Source organism: Pteropus medius, unplaced genomic scaffold (genome assembly GCF_902729225.1).
Source record: "Pteropus medius unplaced genomic scaffold, Ma_sr-lr_union100, whole genome shotgun sequence".
NCBI classification, from domain to species: Eukaryota; Metazoa; Chordata; class Mammalia; order Chiroptera; family Pteropodidae; genus Pteropus; species Pteropus medius.
The window spans coordinates 19,512,227-19,525,935 of NW_024342471.1; the positions used below are offsets into that span (position 1 = coordinate 19,512,227).

The following is a 13,709-nucleotide window of genomic DNA, read 5'->3' on the forward strand; positions in this document are numbered from 1 at the left end:
ATGTGACAAGGGTGTAAGCTAAACTCCTCTCCTGTGTCTGGTGGCACTAGGGGGGCTGGGATGATGACAAACGTGCACACAGCCCTTGCAGAGGACAAACTCTGCTCTGGGGGCTCCACGTGGACCAGCCCGTTTCTCCCTACATGTCCCTGAGGTCCCGGAGTCCGTGCGTCCACACACATAAGGCAGCGTGAGCGCCTCTGCTGTGTCCTCTCTCTCCAGGCTTCACTCCTTGAAAATCAAAGGCTGCTGTTGCATTTTTCCACCTCCACTTCCCAGCTGTCCCAACAGAGAAGTTCTCAAGGTGGTGAGGATGTCACAGTGGCTCTAGGCTCAGGAGGGTACCTGCCTGACAGCCTGGGGGAGAGGTGACCTGGCTGAGGAGTGACAGGAAGGGGTTTAGAGTAGCCATGCCTATCAATCAAGGCAGAATGGGACATGTCAGAGCCTGGTCTTTTCTTCGTCGCCCCACCTTATTACATATGGCTTTATTATAGCAACCATTCACACCGTAGTATAAAATTCCCTTGCCAGATTACTTCCCCAAATAAATTCTTTGATTATGGACTAAAAAGCCCTGTCAGGATCTAAAAGGTTTCAAGGTCCCAGAGCAGGGGTGAGGGTGAGGGACAAAGAGGGCATCTACCCACCCCATCTAAGTGGACCTGCTCTCCTGTCTCCATCTGACCCACACTGAGGGCCTTGGCAATGCGGCTGTGTTTCAGCCTGCTTGGATTACCTAGGAAATAAGGCCAGAAGGTGAGGCCTGAAACTCAATCCAGGCTGTCTAGACCCTTGGGAGGTGGACAGAGACAGGAAGTTAAAAATAGACATGCTTCCTCCTTGTCATTGTGGGCAGCTTCTTCCTTGCCCATGGAGAGGGGACTGCAGAGGTTAAGGCCAGATGGTGACCACTCAGGGACTGCCGAACCTGCCCAGGCCAGGCACCCTCTAGAACTCCCTAAGAGGGACCCCCAGGAGGAGGAGCCCCGGGAAGGGTCCAGGGTAGTCACAGCCACAAGGGTCCTCTTTCTCAAGCTAGGATATGGCCTTTGCAGGACCTGCCTCTTACCTGTGCTGCTGACTGATGAACCTTAGTGTCACAAGGTCAGATCCCCTCTGTTCTCTTCCTGTCCACAGTGCTGACCCCCGGAATCCAGGAGGCGGGTGGGCAGCAAGAGGCTGGGGGCCCACCTCGGGGCACGCTCGGGGCAAAGCTCCTAACTGCGTCCTGAGGGGCCATTTCCTCGGATTCAGGAATTCTGGAGGCCCCTGACAGGAAAGCTGCAGGCTACGGAATTCGTGAGGCCCAGCGCTAAAGAAAACGCAGGGCTCTTTGTTCAAAACGTATCTAGATGGCACCAGCAGAGCGTTAAAGCTACTTGAGGGGCCCCGTGCCAGTCTGCAGGCCCCTCCCGGCTGCCAGTCCCCAGGGACAAAGTCTCCACAGTGCCTCTGTGTGATTAAAGAAAGTTGCCCTTTGGGTGGACCAGCTCTGTGCCAGGCACACAGCTTGGGAGGGTCGCACGGGCTGGATGTCTGTCCCCTGTGGCCAGGCGACTTGCACAGCTGTCCATAGCAGCCCTGATTACAGACCCCATGGGGTGGGGGACCGGGGCGACGCCCAGGAAGAGGCAGATCGGAAATGGCTCAGTGGAGGAAGAGCATCTTTTCCTGGCCAGTTTCCCTTTAGCTGCTCTCGGCAGCACTTACGAAGCGCCTACTGTGTACCTTCCTCACAGTGGCCCACGAGGCCCTGCAGGGTCCGCCTCCCTCGCCCACCACTGTCCCACATGCCCGTTTTCTGTCGTCCCTCGACGCTCATTTCCACCTCAGGACCTTTGCACTCGCTATCCCCTCCACCTGACAGGCTTCCCCACCCCCACCCCCTCTGCATGTGACTGGCTCTTTCTCTTCTCTTCGACCTTCTCCTAAATGTCCCCCTGCCTTGTCGAGGGACTCCTCCGAGACCCCCGCCGCCCTCCCACACCCCCTGCTGGAATTCCTCCACAGCACGTGCCACCAGCTCAGTCCCTCTTGGTGATGCTTGGCTGGTTCGGTGCCCTGGCAGGAGGGTGGGGCCTGAGTCTCTCTCCAGAGCTTGGGGCCAGGGCTGGCCAGAGTAGGTGCCTCAGACATGTAGAATGAGTTAGGAATTCCCAAGGTGCTTCCAGCCGGGACACTCTAGGATTCGGCCCTGGGATGCCACTCCTCCCTGGCACACCTCGACCTGGGCAGCAGGGGACAAGAAGAGTGAGTTGAACCTGACCGCCGGGCCGGGCATCATGGGGTCTAAAGTGCAGCCGGTGAACCCGAGAGAAAGAGCTATGGGAGGGCCTGTTCTGGGGCTCAGGGGTCCCACCAGGACAGGGCATTGAAGCCATGGCCCGAAGAAGATTCAGTAGAAACTGTCCAGGTGAGGAGGAGAGGGACGGGGTCCCGGCTGGAGCACGCGGCCTGGGCAAAGGTCCTGGGCAGGGAGAGGTCGATGTGGCCAAAGCTCAGGGTTAAAACGAGGTCGGCCAGGCCGGGCCGCGGGCTGGTAAATGAGTGGACTGGGTTGCATTCTGAGTTGGAGGGAGCACCATGATGAGACTTGGCTGTTGACTGACTTACTGACCAGGTTCTGCACCTGCTCTGGCCGAGGGTCCTGCCTGTCCACCACATCTGCTCCAACAGGCAGCTGCCTGGGCCCCTCAGGGTGCCTGAGGGGTCGCCCCACCCTCAGGCCCACCAGCTGGCAGGCGGCTCCCTAGGGACTTGCACGGTGCCGGACATGGAGCTCTGGGGTCGGGAGCCAGGCAGGCCTGGGCTGACCGAGCTGCGGCCCCCTTCCTCCTGGGGACTGCCTGAGGCTGGAGGAGACACGTGGCAGTGTCCATGAACTCACATCCAGAGGGTCAGCACCGACTCCAGGCCCATCTCTGCAGAGGCTGCTCCTCCTCCTTCAAAACATCCCACAAGCACCTACTGTGCGCCAGCGTGTGCCAGCTGCTTGCCATGTGTCACCTCATTGTGCCTTATGACAGCCCGGTGAGGGAGGGACAATCATGAACTCCATTTCACAGATAATGAAACCAAGACTCAGAGAGGCAGTCACTTGCCCCAGGACACAGAGCCAGGAAAGCTGGCCCCATTTCCCATTCTATCAAACAGGAAGAACATTCCATGCTACCCCGGCCCCAGGAGCCTGAGTTCCAACCCTGAAGCAGTCTTGCTGTGTGACCTTGGGTGAGCAGCTCCACCTCTCTGAGCAGGTTTTCTGCTCTGCCAAGTGGGCCTGACAGGTTTCTCCCGACACCAAGAGTCACACACACACACGCACACGCACACACGCACACACACACTGTCCTGGGCCGCAGGCCTGGCATGAGCACATGCCTCAGGCTCACGGGCAGTGGGAGGAGGACGTCCCTCCTGTCCCCTCTCAGCCCTGCAAGGAGCCCCACACCCACGGCACGGGCAGCACTTACGCGATCCTGCGGCTCTGCGCGCTGCTGAAGCCCGCGAAGGAGGCGCTCCGGCCCATGACACCCACGGCCCCTGCGTCCCCAGAGGACAGGAACCGCACCCTCACCGACATGGCTGTCACCTACAGAGAGGACAGGAGAGTCAGCCTTGTGAGTGTCAACCGCGGGCTCCGGGGTCTTACGACAGCCCCGGAGAGGGGGTGGCCGGTACTGTCCCCAGCTCACAGAGCAGAAAACCGAGGCTCGGTGACACTAGGGAACCTGCCTGAGGGGAGTGGCAGGAGCGAGATCCAAACCCAGGTCTCTGTGCTCTGGGCTGGGGTTCTTAATCTGAGCAAGGCTGCGTGCTCGTGCAGGGGGCAGACAGCTTCTCCGGAGACCAGCGCTTCTCAGGCCCCTCACTCTCCTCTCTGCCTGTAACCCCACCCCCCGCCCCGCACAGACCCCCACGGAGCCCCTTCTGCAGGCCGGACACTGCGCTGGAGACACACACTGAGCAAGAGGGGCAGAGTCCTTGCCCTCAGGGCTCGCAGTCCAGCAAGGAGGCCAAAGAGCTGCCGGCCAGTAATAGTTGGGAGTCTACGGTGAAGAGATGAGGAGCCCAGGGGGTCCCCGGCCCAGCTCAAGAGCCCAGAAGGAAAGGCTGAGGAGGAGAGAGGGGAGGGCAGGGGAGAGACAGAGAGATCGGCACGGTAACAGCCTGGAGGTGCAGAGGACGGGGCGCAATCCAGACGCGGACAGACGTTCAGGGGGCTGGAGTATGGCTCCAGGTGAGGGTATAGAGGCCAGCAGGTCACTGGGGGGCCTTGGCAGCCCCAGTGAGGACTTTGGCCTTGCAGCTGGGCAAGGATACCAGGGAGACATGGAAGAGTTTTGAGCAGGGGAGGTGACAAAGCCCAGTTCACACGAGGCTAGAGGCTGCTGGCATCGAAGGCTTCCAGAAGCCTCCCGACCCGTTACCCCAACTCTGACCCAGGCCGCCATGAGCCCTGGCGGTCTTCTCTTTTTTCTAGTGCCACCACATCCCTTGGGACTGTCACCCGCGTCCTCTAGCGTGGACAATCGGAAAATTCTCCTTCATATCTAACCTGAATCTCTGCTGCTACAGTTTCCTATCTATTCCTCGGCCAGGCTGGGGTCAGGCCAACGATTCCAGGGACTTTCATTGCCCAGGCCGAACCCGTATAAAAGCGCCACACCACCAACTCCCTCACAGTCCGGCCTGGCGAGGGCCCCCACCCCCTCCTCGCGTTCCAAAGTCCCCTCCTCCTCCAGCCGGGTCCAGTCTCCACATCTTTGCTCACATGGGGGCCTCTGCCTGGAATGACAGTCTCTTTGAAGCCACATCTGTCCAGTGTCCAGTCTCGCATTTTGTTTATAGCCAGCCCCTACCATGGGCTCTAGAGCCCACCCTCAGAAACCCCCTGTGCAGCCCCCACAAACCTTCTCCTCCTCCTAGTCATTCCTCGCCCTGCACCCCATGTTTGCCGTACATGGGGGAACACTGGAACAAAAAAGCCAGACCTGGGCTCAAATCTTGGCTGTAGCTGTGCTACTTACGGGCTCTGGGCCTCGGTGGTCACATCTGTATAATGGAAATTCAGAAAAGGACCGAGGAGACAGTGCGCTGAGAGCCCGCAATGCAAAAGACCCTCGGAAAGAGCTGGCTCTCTCTGTGCCATTGTTCTGACCAAGACCCCGGCCATGGAGGTGACTTCTAGCCCTGACGGGGGAAGCTGGTGAGCATTTGCTGAGCACCCACTATACGTCAAGCCCTAGTCACCTGCTATAAATCCACAAATGACAGCACTGAGTACAGATGGGGAGGTCGAGGTCCTCTGCTAACGGAGGCATCATTTATTGTGTGCTTGTTATTAAGCCAGCCCCAGCTAAATGCCTTATGGAAATTATCTTGTTAAAAGCCACACAACCCCCTTAGGCCTAAGAGCTATTGCTAAGCTAATTTAACAGATGAGGAAACTGAGGCTCGGGAGGATGATAAGCCCAGCCCGAGGACCCCAGCTGGGAAGTGGCATTGCCACTCAAACAGCAGCTCTCACTGTACGCGGTCAGGCGTCCCTCTGCCCAGCCCAGCGGGGAGGGGCTCCACAGCCCTCTGAGCTGTGCCGCGGCAGCTGGGACCCGCTCACCAGAGCCCACTGTTAAACTTTCAGGAAGTTGGTAGCTTGAAAACAGCCACGGCAGGAATATTTACACTGTGGAAATCGGCAAGTACTACGAATTAGGGCCTTTTTTCCATGCTGGTTGTTAAACATTTATCAGCACCCCACGCCCCGGCCCCCCAACTCTCAAGCACCTGCTCTGGTGACAACTAGGAACCTTCTCCAACTGCTTGACGTCCCTTAGCCAAGCTAGGCAGTGAGGAGGAAGCTGGGAGGGAGATCCCCAAGGTCAGTGTTTGAGACCCAGGCTCTGGCACCAGCACTGGGGGGGCCAGGGGCAGACTCAAGACACAATTTTATGGAACCAGAGAACAATGACTGAAAGGCTGAGGCTGCTTCCCGCACTTCACCTAGCTGTGCAGCCCCAAGTTCAGGCCATGGAAGAAGGATAAGGATTTTCCACTACGTGCTGGACTCCAACGGCTGGACAAACGTTTTCCACGAAGATCCAGATAGTAAATATTTTTGGCTTTTCAGGCCACACAGTCTTTGTCACAATGACTACTCTACCGTTTTAGAGCAAAAGCAGCCACAAACGATGTGTAAATGATGAGCATGGCTATGTTCTAATAAAACATGATTTACAAAAGCAGCAGCTATCGATGGGTGGCCCTGGGTAGCCAGCACTCTGCCTGCTGTTCCAAGGCCTTCAAATCTCATTTAATTCTCCCCAAGTAATATTATTATCCCCATTTTGCGGATAAAGAAACAGAGGCTCAGAGAAGAGAAATGACTCATCCAAGATCACACAGGCAGGAAACGCCAAAGCCGGCATTTGAACCTGGGCACGATGGACTCCACAGCTTGGTGGCTTCATGCTAGGCTGCACTGGCTTCTCAGGGGCCGTACAGAGGCATGCAATCCCCTTCCCCATGAGCCAGACCCAGGCTGAGGAGGAGCAAGGGGGGCCCAGAAGGAGGCAAGTTCATGAAGGAACTTGCCAAGCTAGAAACTAGCACTGGGTGGTGGCCAGGAAAAATCAACCTCGTGTCTTGCAGGTTTCAGGGGTGGGAGAACCCAGGTCCCCGTGGGCCCCTTTGGACCTGAGTCAGTTCTGCTGCAATCTCACCCAGCTGGGGGGGCTGGAGATGAGAAGGCTTGGCTGAGACCCCCAGAATCTCAGGTGTCCTCAGCAGACAGCTCCTGACCAGCCCTGATGAAGGCTGGTCACCTTTGATCAAGGGCGATATTCCTGTTTAATCATTGACACGCCAGGGGCACTGACCACTGGGAGACCTCATTCCTCCCGAAGGCCCCCCTTCCTCTGCCGTGGCTGGCATTAACCCTTTAGCTGCTGGATTGTGGGCAGGTTTGGGAAGTCCCTATGGCGGGGGGACACTCTGCGGCTCAGGGAAGCCCTGGGCAGCTGGCCCTCTGCAGGACATGAAAGACAGGCCCATAGGAGAGAAGAGAGGCACAAAAGCCATGCAGGTCCCAAACCTTCAGTGGCAGAGCAGACTGCCTCTTCTAGTGTGTCCCTCGCTGCCTCTCTCTGGCCTGGCAACCTAGACAGCACTTGCTGACAATGCCACTTGGATGCAGCTGGTGGGTGTAGGGAGGACAGGCCAAGTGAAGGGGCTTCTCACACAGCCAGCTGCTCCCCAGACACTGGGGACTGTCCTAGGCCTCTTCTCCCAAGGTGTGGCTGGAGGGAGTCGGAGCCCAGTCCACTAAATCTGTCCTGCTCACTGCTGGCCAAAGCCACCCGCCCTCTAGAGGGAACCTGCAATTTCCCTCATTTGGAGGTGAGGCTTCTAAATTTAACGACTGGGCGCCCTGGGCTGGGCAGCTTTTATGCCGAGCCCCTCACTTAGGGCTCTTCCATATCCGCTCGAGTGCCAGCCGGGGCTTAGTTTGCTTACAGGACTTTCCAAAATAGCCCCTTTGGTTTAGCATGAAAGGAAATGGCAAAATAGCCCAGGATGAGGGGTGTGAGCTTAGACATAAGAGGCCTGAGTGTCCCGAGGAGGCTGCTCTGGGAAGCAGACGGTCCGTACCAGGTGGAGGCCACAGTCCGCAGCCCCGGTGACCTTCCTGCCTAGGGCAGGCCTGAGAGGAGTGACCCGGCACACGAGTGACCGCATGTGTGCGCAGGTAGGCCAGCGCCATGGCCTCAGAGATGAGAACCCTGGGTGCAGCCACAAATGGCCGAGTGTGACGGAAAGCGTAGGTAACCCACGGCTCAGCCACACGGGGGACATCTGAGCGGCCCTTGCCAAGATCGCTGTGAGGGGCAATGACATGAGGAAATGCTCAGAATAAGATGCCGAGTTAAAAGAGGGGACAACGTAAACTATATCCAGCACGGTCTCGGTTTTAACACCTCCTCAGTGTCCCACCATGGACGTGCATTCCCTCGTAACAGGCAAAATACGTTAATTTGAGGAGAACAGAGAGCTTGGTTCAGCTGCCCTGAGTTGCACAGTATAAGCTGTGAAGCCGACTCTGTGTCCTCCAATCTAAGGAACTTCATTTTCATGATGGACCTCGGTCAGAGGAGAAACTTACCTCTTCCAAAAAAAAAAATTTTTTTTTAAGGTTTGTAAATATTGTCAACACTGCCAGCTAACTCCCCTGGGGTTTACAAGGTAGAGATGATTCGTGAGCGTCTGTGATCTACCCAGAGGGTGTTTTAACTTAAAGGGCCTCGTCACTGCAGTGACCACCACTGCCACATCCCATCACTGGCTTGGCCCAGGGTCACCCCAAAGACAGCTACTCTTTGGGGAAGGAGCCTCCTGGGCTGCCATGGGGGTGGGGGCGTGTGCGGGTGCCGGGGAACAGTATGGGGAAAACAGAGCAGGTGGCAGATCGTGGAGGTGGGGACCGAGCAGGAATGCCACCCCCTACTGCTGTCCCTGGAATCGAAGCCCGTCAAGTTCCTTCCCCGGGACCCACCTGTCACCCTGTGCAGAGTGTGCATGGAAATGTCTGGATTACTTTTAAAGTCAGGAGACAAAAAAAAAACAAAAACAAAACTTTTAGGTCAAAGAGAATATTTTGTACAATACTGGATATATTATTATTTATGTAATAATGGCATCACCTTATTATAAAATATAACCATCTTTATACCAATTCAGTCGTAATATACACTAATGTCGTTCATGAAGGAATTGCAGCCGTGAGGGCCCACGGTGCTCAGTGCCCACCTCAGTGAAGGTCATGGCAGGCCCCACCCTCGGCCCTCCACGAGCCCGCCCTCCAGTCTGTCTGCCTCCAGACCAGTCCTTCCCTCCGGCCCACGGGGCCGACCCAGCTCCCTCCCCATCCAAGTCTCAGCATGCAGGTTACGCTGGCCTTTGTGCCTTTCCTTCTCCCCACTTATCTCCTTTCATCTCCCACGTCCCTATTCCCAATGCCACCTGGCCTAGCAGAGACCCGGCTGCAGAGAGAGTCAGGACAGACCTTGCACTTGACCTGAGTTGGCTCATTTGACCCTCACCAAGGTTCCCCCTTGTCCGGTCGAGGCCCTGAGGAATCCAAGCCCAGGAAGCCCGGCCTTCCGCCCGAACTCTCAACTGCGAACTCTCAACTGCACGCCTGCAGCCCAGCTGCCAGGTCTGTAAAATGGGTGGGGGGCTCTTAGACAGGAACCACATCCATGACCCCCCACCTCCAGCCTAGTGGCCTAAGGAGAGCCCCCACTCCAGTACGGGGTCCTGTTTAGGCTCTCACATCCGTCCACCCTCCTGGCCCACCTCCCCACTTCATTCTGGCCACTACCTAATTGGGGGGTGGGCCTCATTTTTTTCACTTGCATTGCCCTGGTTCTTAATGAGCTTCACCTGTTCATCTCTTTTAGCATCTCTTTGGGAATTTACCAATTCATATCCTTTGTTCGATCATCTAGATTTTTCTTACCGATTTCATGGGGCCGTCTGTAAGTCCTGGATGGCAATCCTTTCTTGGTTTCCTCCCAGCTCCTCACTCACCTTTTAATTGGTTATTTTTTTATTCTATTTTATTTATTTTCTTTAAAGTTTTTTTAACTGGTTCTTAATGGGCGTCGTGTATGTGTGTGTGTGACGGAAGCTTCCAGTTCTTATGTGCCCAGGTCTGTCAGCATTTTCCCTTTGTGTCTCAGAGTCGGAGCCTGCTCTCTGCACCCTTAAGATGAGGTTTCTGAAGCCTAGTGCCCTGGGTGAGAATTTTGCCTTATGGCCAGGCTGTACAGTCCTCAAGGGTATCCTTCTCCTCCATAGGACTCCAGGAGATTTCACTGTCTGGTCTGCTTCTCAGAAACACCCTGAACCTGACCCCTCCTCACCACCTCCTCCCCCAGGGCCAACCCCCCGCCCCCACACACACCTCTTGGGTCTTCGCTGGTCTCCCTGCCTCCACCTCACCCTCTACCACCACCAGAAAACAGAGTGTGAGCTTTTAAAAATGCCCATCAGCTTTCTTACACCCCATCCCAGTCTGGGGGCTTCTGCACAGTCTTAGAATTAATGTCTCAGCCCCGTACCACACCCATGAGACCCTGAAGGAGATGCCGCCTCCAGAGGGGCCACATTCACGGGTGCCTGAGGGTGGAACCCAGACAGGGACGGCCAAGAACTCCCTACTCACTCGCCAGGAAGGCAAGGGCACCCTGTCATGCCCGCTTCCCACTCCTCAAAAATTAATCGCAGCCAGGGCTTGTCACAGCACAGGCAGGTGTGGGGTAGGGAGCGGATGGGGGTTTATCATCCTATTTCCACCCACTGTCACCCCACCCGTGACAGAAAGAGATGTCAGCACCCCACCCCGTCACCCACCCCTTCTATAGCTAAAGCACTGCGGCTCAGAGAGGGGAAGTGGTTTTTCCACACACACACAGCCAGGTAGAGGCAGGGGCGGGAGGGAGACATTGGCATTCAGACACATTTTAAGCACTTGCGGGGTGAGAAGTGAGGGGTGGGCTGAGCAGGGACCACACTGGAGGAGCTCGGAGGCGGGAGGGGGGCCAGGGCCAGGCCGAGGGAGCCCAATGGGCATTCGCAGTCCCTCCAGATCCAAACCGCACCCCCAGCTGGTTGCCTAACCTAGACCCAGCGCCTCACTGAGTCACCCTTCTGGAATGCCAAGGCCCCCCTGACAGCAGGCCCCCCGACTCCTGCAAAGACAGTGCTGCGTGGTCTGGCGGGGGCCGTTTGCTAATAGAGAGGCTATTAGCATCGCGGGAAGTGGTCAAGGGTTCAACGAGTGATGGGCCATCTGGCCGTGCTGAGGTAAACAATTTACAGGAGACGAATCGGGCCAGCCCACTGTTCTGGTTTTCCTTTCGACAGTGCGATGCGCAATTTCCTTCTCCTCTGCGTGCCTGGTGGAGAGAGACTGTCCCAGGCTCCAGCTCAAGCCCCTCCCTGGGGCAGGGCGGCAGGAAGTCAGATTTTTTTTTTCACACCTCTTTTTGCCAGATGGTTAACCCATATGGTAAGGAAAATAGATTTTTCTCCCCAAAGAACAGACTTACTTTCTGGAATCCTAAACCCCGAATTTCCTGAATCTTCAGCTTCAAATCCATTTCCTGTTGGAAGAAGACCCCTACTGGTCTCCCCCGGTATTGCAGCCCTGCTCTAACAGCCACAGCCAAGTGCCCACACAAATATGAGAGAGAGGGGCTGGGAGCTTGCCATTCAGAGCACGGCCGCTGGATTCCCAAGCGTGCAGGATATGTAGGTGGCTTAGCCTGAAGTAAACAGCTTGTGCTGGAATTGTCATCCTGGAGTTTCCAAAAGTGTTGCAAAATATCCCAGGCCTCCCCTGGAGTTTGTGTCCTACAAGCTGTTTATCAATTAATTCCTTCTTTGCCAAACATTCTTACTCGGGTCTGTTGGGAGATGCATCTCCAGTTTTGTAATGAAATGGCCAGTTTTGTAGCGAAAGACTCCAATTTTGCAATGAAATTTTTGTAATGAAAGAGAGCTTGCTTTACAGAGGATCATATTACAGAACATGTGGCCGGAACAGGTAGTTCTCTCAAGGACAAAGACTATGCTAAGTTCGGAGCTCATGTAATAAAGAAAAGTGGCATCTAGGGACTAGGATTTGGGGACTCTGTAATAACCGGTGAGATATACATCCACAGAACACGATGAGTAGACATCTTAGAGTCAAAAAACCCAAGTTCAAGTCCAGCCTTTCCCTCTTTCTAACCATGGGATTTGGACAAGTCACTTATGCTCTGAGCCTCAGTTTCCTTATTTATAAAATGGAAGCCATTGAAATTACCTTAACGTTACCTCACTTTATAGTTGCGAGGACGTGCGTTTTTCTCCTCCTCAAAAGGAAAAACCAGATGATGATTTATAGCTTTTCCCACTGCTCTGCTCTGCTAAGGTTAGAGACAGGAGGTAGTGTATTCATTTTCTGTGGCTGCTGTAACAAAGACCAGGCACCAGATGGCTTAAAACAACAGAAACGCATGGTCTTCACAGTTCTGCTGGCTGGAAGGCCACGGTCCCTTTAAAGGCTCAAGGAAAGAGCCCTTCCTTGCCTCTTCCAGCTCCTGGTGGTGGCCATTAATCCTTGGGCTTCCCTGGCTTGTAGCTGCATCGCTCCAACCTCTGCCTCTGCCGTTACCCAGCGTTCTCCCTGTGTGTCTCTGTCTCCAAAGGCATTTCCCTCTTGTTACAAGGACGCCAGTCGTACTGGATTAAGGCCCACCCTAGTGACCTCATGTTAACTTGAGCATACCCGCAAAGACCCTGTATTTCCAAATACAGTCACATTCACAGGTACCAGGGGGCGGGACTTCAACATATGTTAGCGGGGGCACGATTCCGTCAACAACAGGTGGATGACACCTCATTTAGCCCAGCAGTTTAATGAGGTTTTAGATGTGCCAAAGTGGGCCCCAAGCGTTGGCGGGTAGAATAGGAGAGGCTAGACAGTTGCGAATAAGAAAACACAGAAACGTGCATGTTGATTGACAGCCGGAAAAGAGGATGGCTTGAGGGGAGGGGGAGGGGCAACGCAGGACGGTCTCCGGCGATGAAATTTTAGGGTGGGAATTCTAGAATTCACTTCCAAGTGTGCTCCCCCTAGGTCCCTATTACCCCAGATTCTGTGGACTTTCTTCTTGATGACACCCCGTTTTCCTTTGGCTAGTTTCGTTCTTGCCCACCGCTGTCACTCTGATGGGACTGATCCAGGCCCCACGGTCTCCTCACCAAGGAGAAGCACACGACCCCTGCCAGGCTAAGATGAGGCAGCCTCCTTAGAAAAGGAAACTGGAGATGGGCGGGAGAGAGAATACGCTGGATTTCGTTCATCCTGGCCACGGCGGGACCCCAGCTAGAATGAATGTCTGCTGTGAGCCTATCTGGGGTTCCCGAGCCCTTGAATCAGGCCCATGTCCAGGCCTGATTCTCTGGATCCATTCAGTAAGCCCCTCACTCCCCCCACCCCACCCCGCCCCGCAAACCCAGTGGCCTTCCAGGAGACCCCCTCGGCTTAAATGAGCCAGATTCTTTGACACCAGCTCACAACAATTATCTCTAAAGTCCACTCTCCAAGCAGCCTTGTGTCAGCAATACTTCCAGAAGAATGAAAGAGCTGAGCGGTGTCCAGCATGTGATAAAAGGGGGAAAGACAGTAATTTTAGGAGAAGAACGGAGAACTTAAAAAATTAACCTATCGGCCAAAGGCGCCTAGAAGAAATGTTAAGCCCCTCGGGAGATGGTGGGGAGAGCAGGGTCCTGCGGAGGATCCTCAGCCTGGTTTAAATATTAAAGGGAGGGGTACCCCACGAGAAGTTCAAAAGATCTGTTCACTCAGGGGCTGCCACTTGGGCATCCAGGTCAAGTCCCGAGTAGAATGCCTGGCACGTGGAGACAGACACAGGACAGGGGGACTGCTACCTGGCACACTGCGCCCTGGAGAGCATGGCCCCTTGCTTTGGGCCGGCGGCGTATCACAGCCTCAGCCAGACCCCTCCCCTGCTGGGGTCTGGGCCACCACCCAGCCGGCCCTTCCTGCACACATGCTAATTTGATAGGTACCCCTCAGGCCTTATTGGTTTTCCTGCTTAATGAGGGTAATGAGGTGAGGTTCACCCAGCCCCGTGGCA

At 55.5% G+C, this 13,709-nt stretch overlaps 1 protein-coding gene across 7 annotated transcripts in view; it reads right to left on the reverse strand.

Moving 5' to 3' along the window:
- RIPOR3 (RIPOR family member 3) overlaps positions 1 to 13,709 on the reverse strand; it is a 62,187-nt gene that overhangs the window by 23,415 nt on the left and 25,063 nt on the right. For 2 of the 7 annotated variants that reach the window (XM_039864591.1, XM_039864590.1), the window contains exons 1-3: positions 3,474 to 3,593; positions 2,735 to 2,855; positions 1,073 to 1,315 (exon numbers count right to left, since the gene is read on the reverse strand). In XM_039864591.1, the coding sequence (XP_039720525.1) occupies positions 1,073 to 1,315; positions 2,735 to 2,778 (287 nt within the window). In that variant the 5' untranslated portion in view covers positions 2,779 to 2,855; positions 3,474 to 3,593. Of the gene's footprint in view, positions 1 to 1,072; positions 1,316 to 2,734; positions 2,856 to 3,473; positions 3,594 to 6,696; positions 6,722 to 13,709 lie in introns of those variants that run through there. The other 5 variants (XM_039864594.1, XM_039864592.1, XM_039864596.1 and 2 more) reach the window with 5 other exon arrangements.